At 42.7% G+C, this 17,756-nt stretch overlaps 1 protein-coding gene across 1 annotated transcript in view; it reads left to right on the top strand.

The window, feature by feature from the left end:
- PLB1 (phospholipase B1) overlaps positions 1-17,756 on the top strand; it is a 114,888-nt gene that overhangs the window by 61,390 nt on the left and 35,742 nt on the right. The window contains exons 23-31 of the mRNA XM_056853363.1: positions 913-994; positions 2,185-2,289; positions 3,385-3,480; positions 5,452-5,523; positions 8,364-8,441; positions 12,111-12,171; positions 13,859-13,917; positions 15,029-15,096; positions 16,177-16,220. Of these exons, the coding sequence (XP_056709341.1) occupies positions 913-994; positions 2,185-2,289; positions 3,385-3,480; positions 5,452-5,523; positions 8,364-8,441; positions 12,111-12,171; positions 13,859-13,917; positions 15,029-15,096; positions 16,177-16,220 (665 nt within the window). The remainder of the gene's footprint in view (positions 1-912; positions 995-2,184; positions 2,290-3,384; positions 3,481-5,451; positions 5,524-8,363; positions 8,442-12,110; positions 12,172-13,858; positions 13,918-15,028; positions 15,097-16,176; positions 16,221-17,756) is intronic.

The following is a 17,756-nucleotide window of genomic DNA, read 5'->3' on the forward strand; positions in this document are numbered from 1 at the left end:
ATGATGCCAAAACCCTACAGAATGGATTGTGTAATGCAAGTTCCTTGTATAATTGTGATGTTACTATGTGTGGTCCAGAAGCTGTGTGTCCCCTAGATGGATGTCAGTATGAATGTAGCCCACTTTTGAGTTCAGTTCCCCATCCACACTAAAGCCTGCTCATAAAGAAGCTATCTTCCTTCTGTTGTGTCTCCCTCCTACTGAGCTAGTGGTGTAGATTCTACACCTACTTCAACAAAATCCTCACATCTAGCTGGTGACCTACACAACAATACTTACGAATATAATAAGACCCCTGCTGGATCAGACCGGTGGTCCATCTAGTCCACCGTCTTGTTCCACACAGTGGCCAACCTGGAGGGCCAACAGGCAGGGCACAGAGGCCAAGACCTTTTCCTGATTTTGCCTGCTAGCACTGGGATTCAGAGGCTTACTAGCCATCTGTGCTCATAACCATCACCACCTGGGCCACCCACGAGTGGTCCTCCTGCTGCCGGCTCTGGATTTGTGGGTGGCTCTTGGGCGGCGGCACCGTCATCAGGGCTGCAGGTACATTGAGCGCATCAGCACCCTCTGGCTCCTGCACAGCGAGGGCCTGGACCGCTTCCACCTGGACAGGGCAGTCATCCACATGATCTGCGAGGAGGTGACCACTGCTCTCCAGGACCATATTCTAGGGCCATCCCTTTATGTGTGTTTTATGTTCATTCCAAGTTTATTTAATAAAGGTCCTAGCGAGTGACAGAAGTGAAACAGCAAAGCTTTTCATCCGCATTCATTGTTAAGCTTATACCAGTGGCACCCCCTCATCCCAAGTAGGGATGTGATTAGGGGGACTGAGTATGTGTTTTGAAAGTTTAATAGTGTTTGGCCAGTTTTCTGTTCACACTTTCCTCTTTATTTCATCTACAGAGAATACTGTAGCTGTATTCTTCCTATTCAAGAAGGTTCGTCTGAGCTAGTGATGATGACAGAAGCTGTGAAAGCCTATCAGGTATATCCGTTTGCGGCCATTTTGGGCACTTTTGAAACTAGATCTCTATATTTGCATCAACTAAATTTGTTGCATTGTATAGCAGTATCCAAATATCACCATACACAGAGTTGGATCTGATGATGTCAGTGGAAGGGAGTGGCAGTCAGCAATCTTCCCTGCTTTCCCCTACCCTCAGTTGCCATTTCTGACCCCAGAAATGTAAGTCAGTGGGCTAGGAGGAGGAGTTGAATTTCCTGTCTCTTCTGATGACAGAGTGAGGAGGAATCAGTTTTGCCCCTTTTCCCTTCCACTGCAGCCCACTGACCAATGTAGGTCCTGTGATCTCAGGAATGAACTTTCCAAGGTTGGAAAGGACTGTTAGGTGGACAGAAAGGCAGGGAAGTTCTGTGATATCTGGGTGAAGATCTGCAGTCTTTGCATGAACAGGTAGCTGGATCCAACCCATCATGCTCATGCATTTTAGCATGATTTAAATCTCCATTATTATAAATAATAAATCATATTAATTCTTCAAGAGAATCCTACCAAATGTTATAATTGGTGCATAGTCTCTGTGTTGCTTGTATACCACACATAAACAATCTGGCTTCTTTAAAATAAAAAGCAAGTTCCCACTCTACATGGCTTAAAAAAAAAAAAACCTTCACTTCCCTTGGAACAGACAAAATGCACAGGCAATGTCTTCCAGAATATTATACATTTAAGAGTAGCCTTTGCTTATGACTGAGAAGGTCAGATAGTAAGATCTCTGGACTCTGTACAAACTCCTTTTTTCTCCCCTTTGGCTCTTAATTGAAATGAGGGACCCTGAAAAATACCTGAAAAAGTCAAAGGGTATTTTAGATCAAAAGTCAAAATGCATTGCTTGTAGTCATAGTCAGTGGGTGTGGCATTTAAAGAAACCTGAGAGCCTGGTGCATGGGTTAGAGCGTCAGGCTAGATCTGGAGAGTGCCATCTTTACTCAGCCATTAACTTTTCTGGGTGAATTTGGGCCAGTTACTCTCTTTGAGCCTAACTTACAAAGTTGTTAGAAAGATGAAATGGAATGGTGGGGGGATGGCAGTTTACACTGCCCTAGGCTTATTGGAAGAAGTATGGGATAAAAATGTGTTTGATTCTTACCCCCCCCCCCCAAAAAAAAATCGGCTGAGAAATTGAAGAATGGTGTTTTATTTTCCTACCACAGAGCAGCATACAAAAACTGGTGGAGACGGGCAGGTATGACACCCAAGAAGATTTCACGGTAGTACTTCAGCCTTTCCTCCGAACCATCAGTGTGCCTCTTCTTCAGGTGTGTCCTGGCTTTAATGTGGATTTTGTCCTTGCTCATATTCTTTGTAGATCTGCATAACTATCAGGATATTCTGTCTGATCTAAAAATCATATATGTAATAACGTTGTGATACCACGGAACGACTGTCAGACTCCAGCATCACATTTATTTGCTATTTTTTTACTTTATTTACAGTCTGCCTTTCTTGCTGAGACTCAAGGCAGATTACATGCTTGCTAGTGTTGCCCACCTCCAGGTGGTGGCTGGAGATTTCCCGCTATTACAACTGATCTCCAGGCAATATAAATCAGTTCCCCTGGTGAAAATGGCCACTTTGGCAATTGGACTCTCTGGCATTGAAGTCCGTCCCCTCCCCAAACCCTGCCCTCCTCAGACTCCACCCTCAAAATCTCCAGGTATTTCCCAACCCAGAGCTGGCAACCCCAATGCTTGCACAAGTCTGCTGTGGCCTTGTGTAACAGATAGTGGCTATAGCTAACTGAATGGCCAACAAGATGTGAGCTCACAGGACGTCAAGTCAAAGGTCTAACATTCCACATGCATCTAGATGCAGAAATAGCTCAGTTAAGGTGTACAGTGGTTTCCATTGCTGCTCTTTTGCAGTATTTATGTAGTGATTGGATTCCCGGGATCTTATACCTGCACATCTTGATTTTATCTGGAATTGGAAACAGGGATCTGTATAGATTAAAAAATGTAGATAAACCTAGATATAAATTAATAAAGTAGAAAACTAAATCATCAAGAACAAACTCCTTCCACAAGTTCTGAAAGCCCAGGGTTGTGTTAAAAAGAGGCACTGGCATGACTGAGTCATGATAAGATTGTAGCTCAAAGCAGAGAATTCATTTTGACTAATACTCAGATTCATCTATCACTCTTACAATGTTGTGTTGAAAGTTACCCTTCCTTCAAATAAATTGGAGTTTATAATTGACTGAAGACCAACAAATCTGTCTGAAGGTTGTAAAGCTAAAGTGCTTTAGGCTAACATGCAGTTCACCTCTGAAAAATATATGAGATCTTTTGGGATGCCCAAGAATTGTTATTGGGTTTTTTTTTCTTTTTCATGAATGCTTTCTTTCCATTCAGGGTGGCCATCCAGATATCTCCTTCTTTGCACCTGACTGTTTTCACCTGAGTCAAAAATCACATTCCCAGCTCTCCAGAGCCCTCTGGAACAGCATGGTAAGACATCACCTTCTAAGGAATAAGAGATGTACTGATGTTTATCCATCCCTTGGGCAGGGTATACAGTCCTGGTAGTAAAGCATCGGTTTCTCCTGTTTGTGATAGGAGGGTGAGGCACAGTATCATGATTTCATAGTATGCGCAGAGGGAAGTCTGATATGTGCATGGATTATTCCGTTTTCAAACTTAGTGGAACATAGGCTATGGTTGCCACAAAGATATCTCTGGAAACATCCTCCTCATAACAATTCTTCACTTCCTTGGCTGTAGTGGGTTAGGCATTCTCACCACATAGATTGGGATTGTCACAATTTGAATCACTACACCTTTAGTTTGCAGTGGTCCCTGACAGAGGCATGAAGATTCAGTGTGATGATACCAAATCACAGCATGAGAACTACATGTTATTGCTTGGGGTGGGGTGGGGGAATGCTTTGCTGCTATAAAGTAAAGGTAAAGGTTCCCTGTGCAAGCACCGGGTCATTCCTGACCCATGGGGTGACGTCACATCCCAACATTTACTAGGCAGACGATGTTTAGGGAGTGGTTTGCCAGCGCCTTCCCCAGTCATCTTCCCTTTACCCCCAGCAAGCTGGGTACTCATTTTACCGACCTCGGAAGAATGGAAGGCTGAGTCAACCTTGAGCCAGCTACCTGAAACCAACTTCCGTCAGGATCAAACTCAGGTCGTGAGCAGAGCTTGGACTGCAGTACTGCAGCTTACCACTCTGCACTACGGGGCTCCTATTGCTGCTATAGCACCATGATAAGTCCAAAACAAAACCATTCTTCTGCTGTACTCTGCTTTGGATCCTCTGTTTTTATTATATGAATGTTAATAATAAGTGTCTAATTTTTTTAAACCTCTCATTTAGGTGAGCCTTTTCAAAAATAGCCCCTTATCAATACCAAGCAGATGATAAAGAAGAGGATCTTCAGCATCATGGGGATCTGTACAGTCTTGTTTTCTCCCACTGTTAACTGAGATATGGAAATAGACCATTTGCTTTTGGATGCCTCTGATGTCACCTTTCAGTTGGGACCAAAAATCAAGAACATTTGCCTTTGTAGAGATTATACCTTCCAGAACAAGAAGCTTTTGTCTAAAAAGCTCCACTATAGCATGCTCTGTAACCTCATATTTTCTCTTTTGTTGTTTCTAGATGACATTTGATCTAGCTACTATATAACTCTGCCCTTTTAGACAGTTATGGAATTACATTCCTAGAATTTTAGTTAAATTTCAGTGGCAGTCTTTTAAATGCAGAAACAGAGTAGGTTTGTGAAGTGTCTTACAGCTCAAATTGCTGTATGGAGGCAGTTACAAGTGGGGAATCAGCACGGACTCCCAGGAGGAAGAATCATGCCCCCCGCTAATCCTCCCCCATGCTGTTTCTGCTTTCCCTTCTTCTCTCCTCTTTGCATACCCCATGGTTGCTCTCCTTTCCCTGTTTCTTTACTTCCTCCCACTTTCAGTTTCTCAAGCACCTGCCACTTTCCTCCAACCTTTCCTTCCTCCTTGCAGCTTCTCCCTTTTCCAACTTCCATCTTTCCCTCCCATCCTTATGCTCCATTTTCTTTCCTCCCTCCATTTCTTGTTCTCTTTCCTGCCTGCCCACTCCATTTGCCTCCCCCAAAGTTTCAAAATGAAACTGCAGCAGCCATTTTGTATTTTGTAGGTAACTACAGACAACATTAGTGATGTTGTCTGCAGTTGCCTAGGCAATCAAAAATGGTTGCCAAAATAGGATGAGGTAATATCACATTTTAAAGCTTTTTATGTATTTAATTCCCTCCATTTATTAAACTGAAGATTATTCTGGAACATCTTTTTTTGTACCTGGCCCCATTTTGCAGATTTTTTGGATCCATTCTTTGGGACCATGTTCAGAATTCGTTGTATATGTTAGTATAAATGACAAGGGTACAAAATGCAGCTACATAATCATTTCTTTTTTTGTTTTCCAGCTTGAGCCATTAGGGAACAAAACAGTTTCCTTTGACTTTATGGCTAACATTACCCTGAGCTGTCCAACCATGGTAAATTTCGTACCACCTTCCAACCAAAAATGTTTGTGGGAATGAGTATTCTGGGTATCTAAATGAAAGCTAATATTCTTGGAAAACTGGGTATCAACAACATGCTCAGAGGAATATGCTTCTCTCATTCCTGCAGCATTTCCTCCAGCATTTTTAGTGAAGCCCCTTTTTAGAAGACCAACCAACATGTAACCCCCTCAGCAGGTTTTTTATATTAGAAATGGCACCTTCGGTCCAATTTATATACACACAAATACTTCAGCTGCCAGGAGATAAGGGGGGTTACCGCACTTTGTATTCCCAGCGATGTATTAAGAGTTTGAAAATGTTATAAAAAACATCGCTTTAAAAGGGTTTTTGGATACCATGGCTTATAAATGGTTGGAAGACGTCTTCACAGCTAAAGGGGCCAAACAAAGTGTGAACAGTATTTTTTATAACGTTTTCAAACTTTTAATACATCAGTGGGAATACATAGAAAGTGCGAACAGTATTTTTTATAACGTTTTCAAACTCTTGATACATCGCTGGGAATACAAGTGCGGTAACCCCCACTGCCAGACGGATACATGGCAGTTTTACCTTTCCCCAACTTATCCCAGAATTCACATTGGCCTTATCAGTTCCCTGTACATCCCCACCCCCGTCGAGCATGGGAGTAGCACCTCACATTTTGAGAAATCTGACTCTAACTCAGCTATGTATTAAGAGTTAGTTACAGTTCTCAGTTACAGTTCTCCGCAGCCTCTGACTTTAGCAACCCCCTGTTTTGATTTTAAAAATTTGGTGGATGCCAAAGACCTTTCTTCCTCCCTCACTAGCACACACTATATATGAGACAGTCCATTTCACAGTATGTGCAGCAAGCTTCATGTACCTGGTGAAAACCTCTGTCCTCTCATGTCCTCTGACCTACTGGGTCTATTATCAGCTACATTTTAAAAGCAAGTTTAAGAAAAATGTACTTATGATCCGTATATGGCCTACAAGCTTTATCAGAGGGTAGCTGATTCTACAGAGTCATGACTCAAAATGCCCTGCCCCAGGTTCGAATCAGTCTCACCCCTTGGTTGGAGAGGAGTTGCATCAGGGGCAGTAAGAAACTTTCTTATTGAAACAACTTCCAGGTTTTGCATCAGGGGGATTTGCATCAGGGGCAGTAAGAAACTTCCTTATTGAAACAACTTCCAGGTTTTGAATAGGTCTAGGTTCACACAGCAGCTCACATTTCCCAGCAGTCACATAGCAGCTATGGGAAAGAGCATTTTTAAAGTCTCCAGGAACCTGATTTGGTTTGGGATAATGGCACGAGAGAGGAGGGGGTCATGCCCTCAGCACTGTTTTTCTGAGCCAAAATGACCTGGTGAAGGGGAGTAATTTGCCCATCTTTGGAGCTGCAGCTCCAACCCAGACCCAACTCACCACGAAAACACAGCATGTAATTTGGCCCTGAGGGAAATCTGTTTTCATGTTAACCAGAAGGACCGGCAAATACCCTAGAATATCCTCAAGGACCCCAGTTCAAGAAATGTTAGATTTACCTTATATCCAGTTGCTGAACTGTCCAGTTTTCATTCAACTGAACCATTCTTTTATAGCCAAGCCTAAACTGTCTGTTCTGAAGTTGTAAAATTGGAGTTTCTTTTTGTAAATGATTCTATAAAAGGTCAATCAGACTCAGGACTAAAAAAATCTTACAGCCCAGAATATATTTCTTTCTAGGAGTTAGATCTGCTTAATCTTGAATTTCCTTGCTTTGGTCATAATGATTTGTGTGAGTATGTGCATGCATACACTTAAGCTAGGTCTCTTGATTTAATGTCCTTGCTCAGAACCAAGGGTACTATATTCATCACACACATGTGCAGCTGTGACAGCCCTAATGTGTTTTGTACCAATGTAACTATAACAGCATCTTACATATGTGTGTGGCCCAACCATGCCCAGTTATAGGTCCCCAAGAGCTTCTTTTCCCCCCATTCCTCCTTCCTTTCTTTCTCTAATGTGTCTCTAGGGTTCCCAGTAGGAAATAATTTTGTTAAAAAACACACACACACAGAGACACACAACGCAATGATGTGTTAAATTGTGGAACTCCCTGCCCCAGAATGTGGTGATGGCTGCCAACTTGAAAAGCTTTAAGAGGGGAGTAGACATGTTCATGGAGGACAGAGCTATTCACGGCTACTAGTAAAAATGGATACTAGTCATGATGCATACCTATTCTCTCCAGGATCAGAGGAGCATGCCTATTAGGTGCTGCGGAACACAGGCATGATAATGCTGCTGCAATTGTCGTGTTTGTGGGCTCCTGGTTGGCCACTGTGTGAACAGACTGCAGGACTTGATGGGCCTTGGTCTGATGCAGCATGGCTTTTCTTATGTTCTTATATTATGTAAGCCAGTAAGATAAAGTGCCCAATTTTAAATATAAATGCAAGTTGATATAATAATAAAAGCAAGCTGATATAGTGATACACACTGCAGGGGAGGGGGCTTTATCATGAAGTGACGTGCAACTGCTGTGTCATGCAGCAGATTTGAGGAGACTCTGTTTGGATGCTGGACAGCTGTTCAGAATACCCTGAGCATTAATTGGAAAGGAGTGCTAGATTTCTTGCTGAGATTCGATATCTACAACCCTGACCTTTTTTATCTAATAAATTGACCGAGACACACACCACCAAATATCTTTTCTTTGGGAGAGGGCTTCACTTCACATCAGCAAGTCCCACATCAAGAACTTTAATAGAAGTATCTTTCGGGTAGATAAACCCCTGAATATCTCTAAGCTGTTCCCATTCTTGAAGGCTGACATATATTTTCATTCTCTTTTATAGTCCCAACCTTTCCTGGGAACCTACAAGAACAGCAATTACACATATGCACCTCTGGAGCCAACAAAGAAGCCTGATCAGGTGACTCCCTTATAGTGTTCTGCACATTATGTATGTGAGCAAAAATGCTGTTGTCTACAAAATGTTTTCACTTTTCAATATTAGAGACCTGTGGGTAACAGGACACACAGGTAGTATAGGGTTTTGAGGTGGGCTCACGGTATATGGGTGCACCTGCATAGGAATGTAGGTAAGCTCACACTTTAGTTTAAGCCAGGGGTGTCAAACATATGGCCCATGGGCCAGATCTGGCCCTTGAGAGCTCTTATCCGACCTTGAGCCAGCCAAAGTAGCCACCTCCCCCAGTCTCGATCTGGGCTGGCGAGGCATGGTCCCGCCCGACCAAGTGACATTTATGTCATATCCGGCCCTTGCAACAAATCTGTTTGACACCCCTGGTTTAGACTGACATACCTTCCCATAAAAGTGGAGATATTGGAGCTACCCGCATTATCTGTATTACATCTGCAGTATATTGGTTGATGAATCAAACAAGGTGGGCTCTGGGCATGGGATGTGCATTTTCGTCATCCAAAATGTAGGGTCCAGCTTTTCACTAGAAACACAAGGAGTGTAGCTTCTTAGCGAGCTCCCATTTGAGTGGTTGTTATTTATGCGTCTCCAGTCAAGAGTGCAACGGCAATCCTTACAGAAGTAATCGATAGGGTAGATTGCAACAAGTCACATATAAAATGTCAACATTCTAGTGACTCTTACAAGAAGGTGGTGGCATTACACCATGTCAGAGAAAGAGATATTGAGAGGAGCTGTGGATGGCTGGGTGCATGAGCAGAGGATCGGGGCGCTAAGAATTCCAGGGTTCTATTCCTGGCATGACCATTGAGAGATCCTGTCATCTGTTCAAGCTGAAGCACTCCCCACCTCTGCAATATATTTAAACCTCTTAGTATAAAGTGAAGTTACAGTTTGTCCCTGAGCTACAGGGTGAGCCAGACTTCGCAAGTGAAATGACAGACGTGCATTCTTGAAATTCAAATGCTGGCTCAGCTGTCAGTCTTGCCCCTCTCTCCATGCTTCAGGCAGCAATCTGCCTTTTTTTTTAATTGTCAGAAACGCTGCATGAATGCCCTTGCACACGTCTGCCCTTTTATCTCCTTATTAATTAAGCCAAAAAGTAAACATTTTTTAAAGAGCAAAACTGCACTTAACTCTGGGGGGTTGAGGGACGGCTTTCGGTGATGTCACTCGGACAGCACCGTGCTCAACTGGCGTCTGCTTCAGACTCGCAGAATATTTTGTTCCAGAGCTCATCCCTGGGGAGGAGAAGTACTTTGGGACTGAACACGGAGAGGGTGCTTCCAGAACAGTCGTGAAAATGTCAAGACTGTATGGCTGTCGTCACCCTCAGCTGCACCCCGTGCTGAGTTTCTCAAGTGAAAAATGCCACATCTAGGCCAGCCTTGTGCATAGTTTGGGGGATGGGGGTGGGGCTGCATAAGATTTCATCAGCCGTGAAGCAAAAATACTGTGTTGCTCCAGATGATCTTTTCTATTCTGTGAATGAAGTAATGTATTTGAAAAGCCCATTAAAAAGTACTGCAGAAATTATTAATGATGATTATTATTTACATGTAATATGCACACATACGCCTGCTCTGGGGCTCTGATTCAGGAAGAAAGGGTCATATTGTTCTCATTAAAACGAGGACCAGCACATCACTGGATAAGGAATCCTCCTCAAACTGAAAGTTGCATCTGTATCTGAGGAAATCTGGGTTCATTGTCCACATTTTCACTTTTTATGTGACTTTAGGCACTGCTACTATGTTTACTCAAAAGGAGGACTAGGTTTTTTCCCATGTGTGCCATCAAGAAAAGGGGAGGGCATTTCATTTTACAGGCAAAGTACAAATAGTGTAAATTCAGTGATAAGAATTTTGTGGGTGTATATATAACATTTTAGGGGGATCATGTTATGGGCCGTCTTTCTTTCAGGTGAATATGGTATATTTCAGCCTTGATTCCTAATCAAAGAGCCAGTGTGGTGTAGTGGTTAAGAGCAGTGGTTTGGAGTGGTGGACTCTGATCTGGAGAGCCGGGTTTGATTCCCCACTCCTCCACATGAGCGGTGGAGGCTAATCTGGTGGACTGGATTTGTTTCCTCACTCCTACACACAAAGCCAGCTGGGTGACCTTGGGCCAGTCACAGCTCTCTTAGAGCTCTCTCAGCCCCACCCACCTCACAGGGTGTCTGTTGTGGGGAGGGGGAGGGAAGGCGATTGTTAGCCGGTTTGGGTCTTCCTTAAGTGGTAGAGAAAGTCAGCATATAAAAACCAACTCTTCTTCTTCTAATCTGTAAAATGAAAATAATAGTGTGTTCCTTACAGGGCTGTTTTGAGGCCAAACAAAATAAAGAGTGTAAAGCTCTGTGCTTGTTCTAAAAGTATGAAATACATTATAGGTAGTTGTAATTACGACTTGGTAACAGCATATAACTTGGTCGCATGAAGGCAAAGGATAAAGACAGTAATTTGAGGTCTCTTAGTGCACAGGTACAAATACAGAGGTACGGAGGCAAGGCTTCCTTGGCATGAATTAAAATGGCTGGGTGTGTGGGAGGCATTTCTCTGTGGAAAAGGCTAAAAGTTCATTTTCCCCTTCACCATTCTTCCTTTTGAAGCAGTAGCACCCATGGTTGAATTTGGAGAAGAAAAGGTGTGTTTTAAGTATGAAGCTATGCATAATGCGTAGTTCCACCCTCAGATTACTGATCCCATAGACCAAAGGTAGGCAATTTTTTTTGGCCTGAGACCCTCATCTGAGTCTCAGCCCATTGTAGAGAGCTCCATGCTGGCTCTTCCTTAGGGTTGCCAGGTGCCCGGTGGTGGCGGGCATACCCCCGGCAATTTGCCCCTTTGCCCGCCAACCAGCTGACAGTCGGCGGGCAAACATGCACGATCATACACGCCACTACAAGTCACTTCCGGTTTACAACCGGAAGTCCCGCCTCACGAGGGTCCCTATGCCACTCAAAGAGTTTACGCCTCTCAAACTCCAAACTTTAAAGTGAAGTTGGTTTAATATCCATTTGTGCTTTTTTTGGTTGAATTTTTTTTAAAAATTATTATTATAGAGTACAGAAAAAGAGTTTGAGTGGCATAAAGCCTCTCGCGAGGCGGGACCTCCGGTTGTAAACCGGAAGTGACGCGCATGCGCTTTGGCGCGTCCTCGCGCTGCCGCGCGATCCCGAGCTGTGTCTTAAAAGTCTCCCACCGGAGGAGAGGTAGCACCTGGCTACCCTATGCTTCCTGTTTCCAGCATCAGCGGCACTGGAACAGGAAGAGCTAATTTCCAACTCAAAAATAGGTCGAGGGTGACTCTGTCATGCTCTCTGGTGCTCTTACAGCGCAGTCCTGTAGAGTTAGTCCAGTCTAGCAATGGGCTTAATCTGGAGTAATTATGCATAGGATTGCACTGTTAATAGCCCCGGTCGACAAGCTGTTCAACAGCTTTTCAGAAACGTTAGCCTGGTAGCCAGCACTGACGTTCAGCAAGCTGATGCTCTCAAGTTATAAAGCAGCCCTAGGACCAAATGAAATGCTCTTGTGGGCTAGATGTGGCCCTCAGGCATAATCTGCCCACCTCTTCATTACTCTGTACTGGATTTCTAATTGGTTGTATCTATGCCAGTATATAGATAAATTTCCATTACTGTGTTTTGTCTTTAAGAACTGGGGTAGTGACCTGTCATGCCCTGGACAAACTCCATCCGAAGAAGTCCCAACCTCAGGTGAGAAAGAAGGCATGCAGTACAGAAAAGTAAAACAAGGTTTCAACCGTTTTCTTGTTTAAAAAGTATCAGTGCTCTATTACTGAAAAATTAGGAAGAAATGTATAAGCAAGTGTGGTCTTCTTTTCCATTTTCTTTTTTATTTCTAATCTCTCTGCATTTTTGATGGTTTTGTTTTCGCATGTATTGTTACTTTCACAAGGACTGTAAACTTATCTGAGAATGAAAACCGAAATTCTCACAACTCTGGAGGGAGCCTACGCATCACGGCAAAAAGTTCCCTCAGGCCTGCTGTGGACAGAGATAAGGGTTGAAATCCTGCACACAGTTAGGCTGCTTAAATCCTGTTGACTTTAATGAAATATAAGCAGCCTAACAGTATTGCCCCAAAGCAAGGATTAAACCAAGCATAGCAACAAAGATAATAAAGGATTTGGAAAGCGTGCCTCACGAAGAAAGTTTATTTTATTCTTTAGCAAGTATACTTTGCACTGCCGATCAGCGGATTGCATTTCAACTTGATCCACACAAAATCATGATTTAATTATTGATGGGGTTAGCATGATTGTCCCAAGGCAGGCAATTCCACAAACTTTAACCAGGATCCGCAACTTTGGTTTGAAGTTGATTTATTATTCATTTGTGCTTTTTTTTGGGTTGAATTTTTTAAAAAATTATTATTATAGGGTATAGAAAAAGAAACAGGGAGAAAGGGTAATGGGGGAAGATACATCATTTTTATATCACTTTTTATGTCCCATGCAACCCACAACCTATATTTGCTAATCTATACTCAATACCATATTATATGTTCTATGCACTCACACTAAAACACAATAACAAGCTTATTTTCCCATGTCTCTATATTAGTCTACAATACTGTCTAAGCTTTAATCATCAAAATAACCTTTTACTCTGTTTAAACATTTAGCCCAGTTAAAACTCTCTGTATAGTAGTCTTAATTATCCATTCCTTTTGACTTTAAAACAATTTCTCAAACATATCTGTCATAGAATGGTTGCCATCTCTGTTTGTGTTCGTCTATCAATATCCATTTGTGCTTATCATCATCTCTGGTGTTGAGGCCTGGTCACAAGCTGGGTAACTGCAGGGGAGGGGAAGGGAGGGAGGAAGGGAAACCAACATGTGAATGGTCATTTATGAGCCAAAACCTGGTTTCCCCAAACTAACCATAGGTTTTTTATGCATGGCTATTTCACTCGCTGTCATGCCCTCCGAAAATTTGGGTCTTTCTATGGATTATGCATGCCGTTTCTGACCATCATCAGAGGTCTCCTCACTCTCTCCCTGCATTTCCCCACCTTTTGCCCACATTTTCAAATTTGAGATAAGACAGGTCCCTCAAAACGTGGGCAAAACATGGGGAAATGCAGGGGGACGGCGAGGCAACCTCTGACAGTCAGAAACGGCATGCATAATCCAAACAAAGACCCAAAGTAATCAGAGGGGTGACAGCAAGTGAAACAGCCATGCATAAAAGACAGTAGTTAAAGTAACCCAGGCGTTTGTATTATATCTGAACTATGTCTTCTTCTTCTTCTTCCCCTCCTCCTCCTCCTCCTTAGAAAAGTTAAAGTTCTCTTTTCATGACCCCACCCACATGTTCATCTGTTTCCTATATCATAGTAGTGATAACCTTTGTCCATATATTTTGTTTTTCTCTAGTGCACAAGCTGCGGCCAGCTGACATCCAAGTAGTAGCGGCACTGGGTGATTCCTTGACGGTAGGTCCTACTGGGCAATTTTCGACTCCCCAGCAGTGCTGTGTTGTCACTTGACACCCAATGGAAAGTTAACACCTGTAGCTCAGCAGAAAAGAATTCACGCCCAGCACAGTTGTTCCAATAAAAAGTATAAATCTGGGATACCCTCTGGTCAACCTACTATGTCAACTTGCAGGGGGGTCCTTTTAATAGAAAATGCCCAGGTATGAGTCCTGTAGTCACAGCAGCTTAAAATGAAGCCAAGAACAGGGCATAATCTTAGAAACAACTACATTAAACTCTGTACCTAAAGGTGAAAGTTCATTTTAGATAAGCATATCTACAATTTTGTGCATATTTATCAATTTAATACACTTTTGTCCCACCCTTCCTGCAAAGAGTCCAAGATGGTGTACATCATTTTCCCCTCCTCCATTTTATTCTTACAGCAACTCAGTGAGGAAGGCTAGGCTAAGAGAGAGGCTGGTCCAGGGTCACCCACAAGCTTCATGGCAGAGTAGAGATTTAAAACCCAATCTCCCAGATCCTAGAACAACCCTCAAACCACTGCATCACATTATATGTAGTAATATAATTATATATAGAAATGTGTAGGAATACACTGAATATATTGTGGGCACCATGGGAGGATGCTGGAATCCAGGAGCTGCTCTCACTGTTTTGCTTCCAGATTACCCTCATTCACCAAGACGAGGCAGCCCCATGACCTACGAATGAACCAAACCAGCCCCGAAGGAAGTAATTTCATCCCAACGGCTTGTCTACAAGGACAGCTTACTGCAAATCAGTATCAGGTTGATGTCAGTTTAATGCTGACCTGCAGCCTTTAGAGTTAACAAAAACATACAACTGGGGACAGGTGTGGACAGGTGAAGTAGAAACCTGCGTGAGTGAGGTTCAGATTGCACTTCTGTGAAAATAAGCCAGTCTATGGTCTACTACTTAAGAAGGGTTCAAGCAAATACATATAATTTTTTGTTCTTGAGGAACAGTCCTCCAGATATTCAATGTTTAACTCTTTGGAGAGAGACAAGTGTTCTTCCCACATCAATGCTTTGTGCTGTTTGCCATTGTATGGCTCATAAATGTTGTATCTTTTTGTCCCTTACAGACTGCAGTAGGAGCCCTAGCAACTGGACTGAGTGACCTGAAAACACCTTGGAGAGGACTTTCCTGGAGGTAGAACTTTTTTTAGAATGTCTCTTTAGTTCCACTGAATTTACATGTATCTTGTTTATGGATTGAGACCATAACAGAGATGAAAATGAGATGTACAAGAAGGCCATCCATATGCCCAAATTGCTTGTTCTTCTCCAAGAAGCAAAGACCTGATTAGAACCCATCCAACTAATCGTGCAGTCTTTGATGAGTATTCTGTCTATTTAATGAGTACGCTTCTATCTCAAATGGCTTTCCAGAAAATAATAATGGCTGAACTGATGAAGGCTAGAAGTTATTCCCAGGCCTGAAGGGTCCAGGAAAAGTGGCAGCATAGAGTGGGAAATTATGAAATGGTAATAGGCAGTTTGCTTAATTCTTATGTGTGGTGATGTCTACCAGTAGGATAATTAGGATCGCCTACAGTTTTTTAGAAAATGATAAGCAGTCGTGAGAGAGGGGCATGATTCAGAGCAGAGAAATAGCTCTGGAGACCCTTTCCCTTTCCACACTATTTTCCACAGTGCACATCATTCCCTCCATAGCTACTAATAAGAACATAAGAAAGGCCATTCTGGATCAGACCAAAGTCCAGCAGATCCAGCAGTCTGTTCACACAGCAGCCAACCATTTGCCTTGCAGCGGGGAACATACACCTGTGAGACAAATAGCAGTTCCAAGGGGACAGCTGAGATCCAGAAGATCATTAGGATACCATTGTGAGTTGGGAATAGTTCAACATCTGTTTAGATCTCAAGGCAATCATGGGGTGTAGGAGCTGAATCAGAAATTGCACAGAAAAGACTGCTGAATTTAGGAACAGTGGAATTCGTTAAGAGATTAGGGTAGGAATATGCTTCACCTTGCAGAACAACTTTTCTAACGATGTATTCTGTTCGGAGCCCGTGTTCTATTTGAGCTGCTGCCCTACTTCCGTAGTTTCCTTTAATTTGAGGCTTTTTTCATAGGGTTTTTTTTGTTTCCTTTCTCAAATCTTCTGTTCCCCCCGCCTTGCTATTACAGCAGCACAGTGCTGTGATTCTAGGGCATGTCTTTGACATGGTGTTAATGCCACTGACTGATGTATGCTCCTTTCTGTAGTGCTGGAAGTGACGGAAGCTTGGACAGTCACACAACTTTACCTAGTGAGTAGCCCAAGACGTACCAAAGCATGAAAGAATAACAATATTGTTTTGGAGCAAATGTTAAGAAATGACATCCTGGGCAAAGGCAACCCAACCAATGGGGCAAATTGAGCAACCACCTGATCTGGAATAATTCCAAGAGCATATGTCTCAGCTATTTATGAGCCTTAAGGAAATAGTTGCCCCTCTTATGTTGAGATTGATCCACTTTTCTAGTATATGCTTAGGCAGGTGAAATTGGGATTCTAATGTTAGTCATGCTGTGCAGGAATCTGGGGCTAGGATTTAGTCCCAACTAATTTGGGGCATGGTAATGGGATGGTTAGTATTTGGATGGGAGACCACCAAGGAATACCAGGGTTGCTGTGCAGAGGAAGGCACTGGCAAACCACCTCTGTTAGTCTCTTGCCATGAAAACCCCAAAAGGGGTCGCCATAAGTCGGCTGCGACTTGACGACACTTTACACACACACAATGGGATAGGGAAACTGCTGAAATTATAACTAAAATGTAGTATTCTGGTGAATTCTTGGTCATCTTATTTGCATTTAATCCATTTTGCACACAATGAAATGTGTGTGTGTGTGTGGGAGGGTATTTTAATTTGTCCTAGGTAGCTGAAGTCCTTCAGCCAGCTTGAATCTGTAGTTGCATTAGAATCACTTCACACATTACATTCTCCTTCCGTTGTACCCATGCCAACCTCTCTGTAAGAAAATGTGTGCTGTCGAACTTTAAAAAGGGCAATGTAAGTATAACAACACATTGATCAGGCTGCTGATCTGATCAGTGGCTGCCTGATAAATGTAGTCATGGTGTGTGTGTGTGTGGGGGTGGGGAAACAATGCAGAAGGAGCTCTTTTTTACATACAAAAGGAAGTCTGTGTAGTAAAACTGAATTATGTAAAAAGAATCTTATGTTTGGACTTGTCCTCAGGGTGAATGCATGGGAGGTTTTGCCTTGGATTTGCCACTCTCTAGATGCACATTTTCCCCATCCGAATTCTTAAAATTCTGCATGGGGGCTTATTGTTGAGTTTTGAGAATTCAGATGGGGGAAATGTGCATCTTAGAGAGCAGCAAATCCAAGGCAAAACCTCCCGTGCATAAATGGCCATGTCTACGACTTTTTTATCCCATCATTCAAAGAGCTCAGTGTGGCAAACATGGTTCTATTCTCCCTCATTTTTTCCTAACAACAACCCTGTGAAATAGGTCATAACGGAAAAGGAATGGGTCCAAGGCTTTCTAGTTAGCAGGAATTTGAACCCAGGTGTTCCTGTTCCTATCCCAACATTGTAACCAGTACATATCCCTATATGTGCTACTGACTTCAAACATACTGGCTCAGTATGCATTGGTATTGTGTCATTTGCAAATACTGAGGCTTCGCCTTGAGCCAAGAGAAAAAGCAGGGTATAAACGTTTTGATAAATAAATAATAAAATAACTTTATTTAAACTAGTTACGTTTTACAGAAACCTTCTCAAAGTAAAAAAAAAAATGTGTTCCAGACCTTCAATGTGACATTTTAGA

This window comes from Euleptes europaea, chromosome 7 (assembly GCF_029931775.1).
Source record: "Euleptes europaea isolate rEulEur1 chromosome 7, rEulEur1.hap1, whole genome shotgun sequence".
Classification (NCBI taxonomy): Eukaryota; Metazoa; Chordata; class Lepidosauria; order Squamata; family Sphaerodactylidae; genus Euleptes; species Euleptes europaea.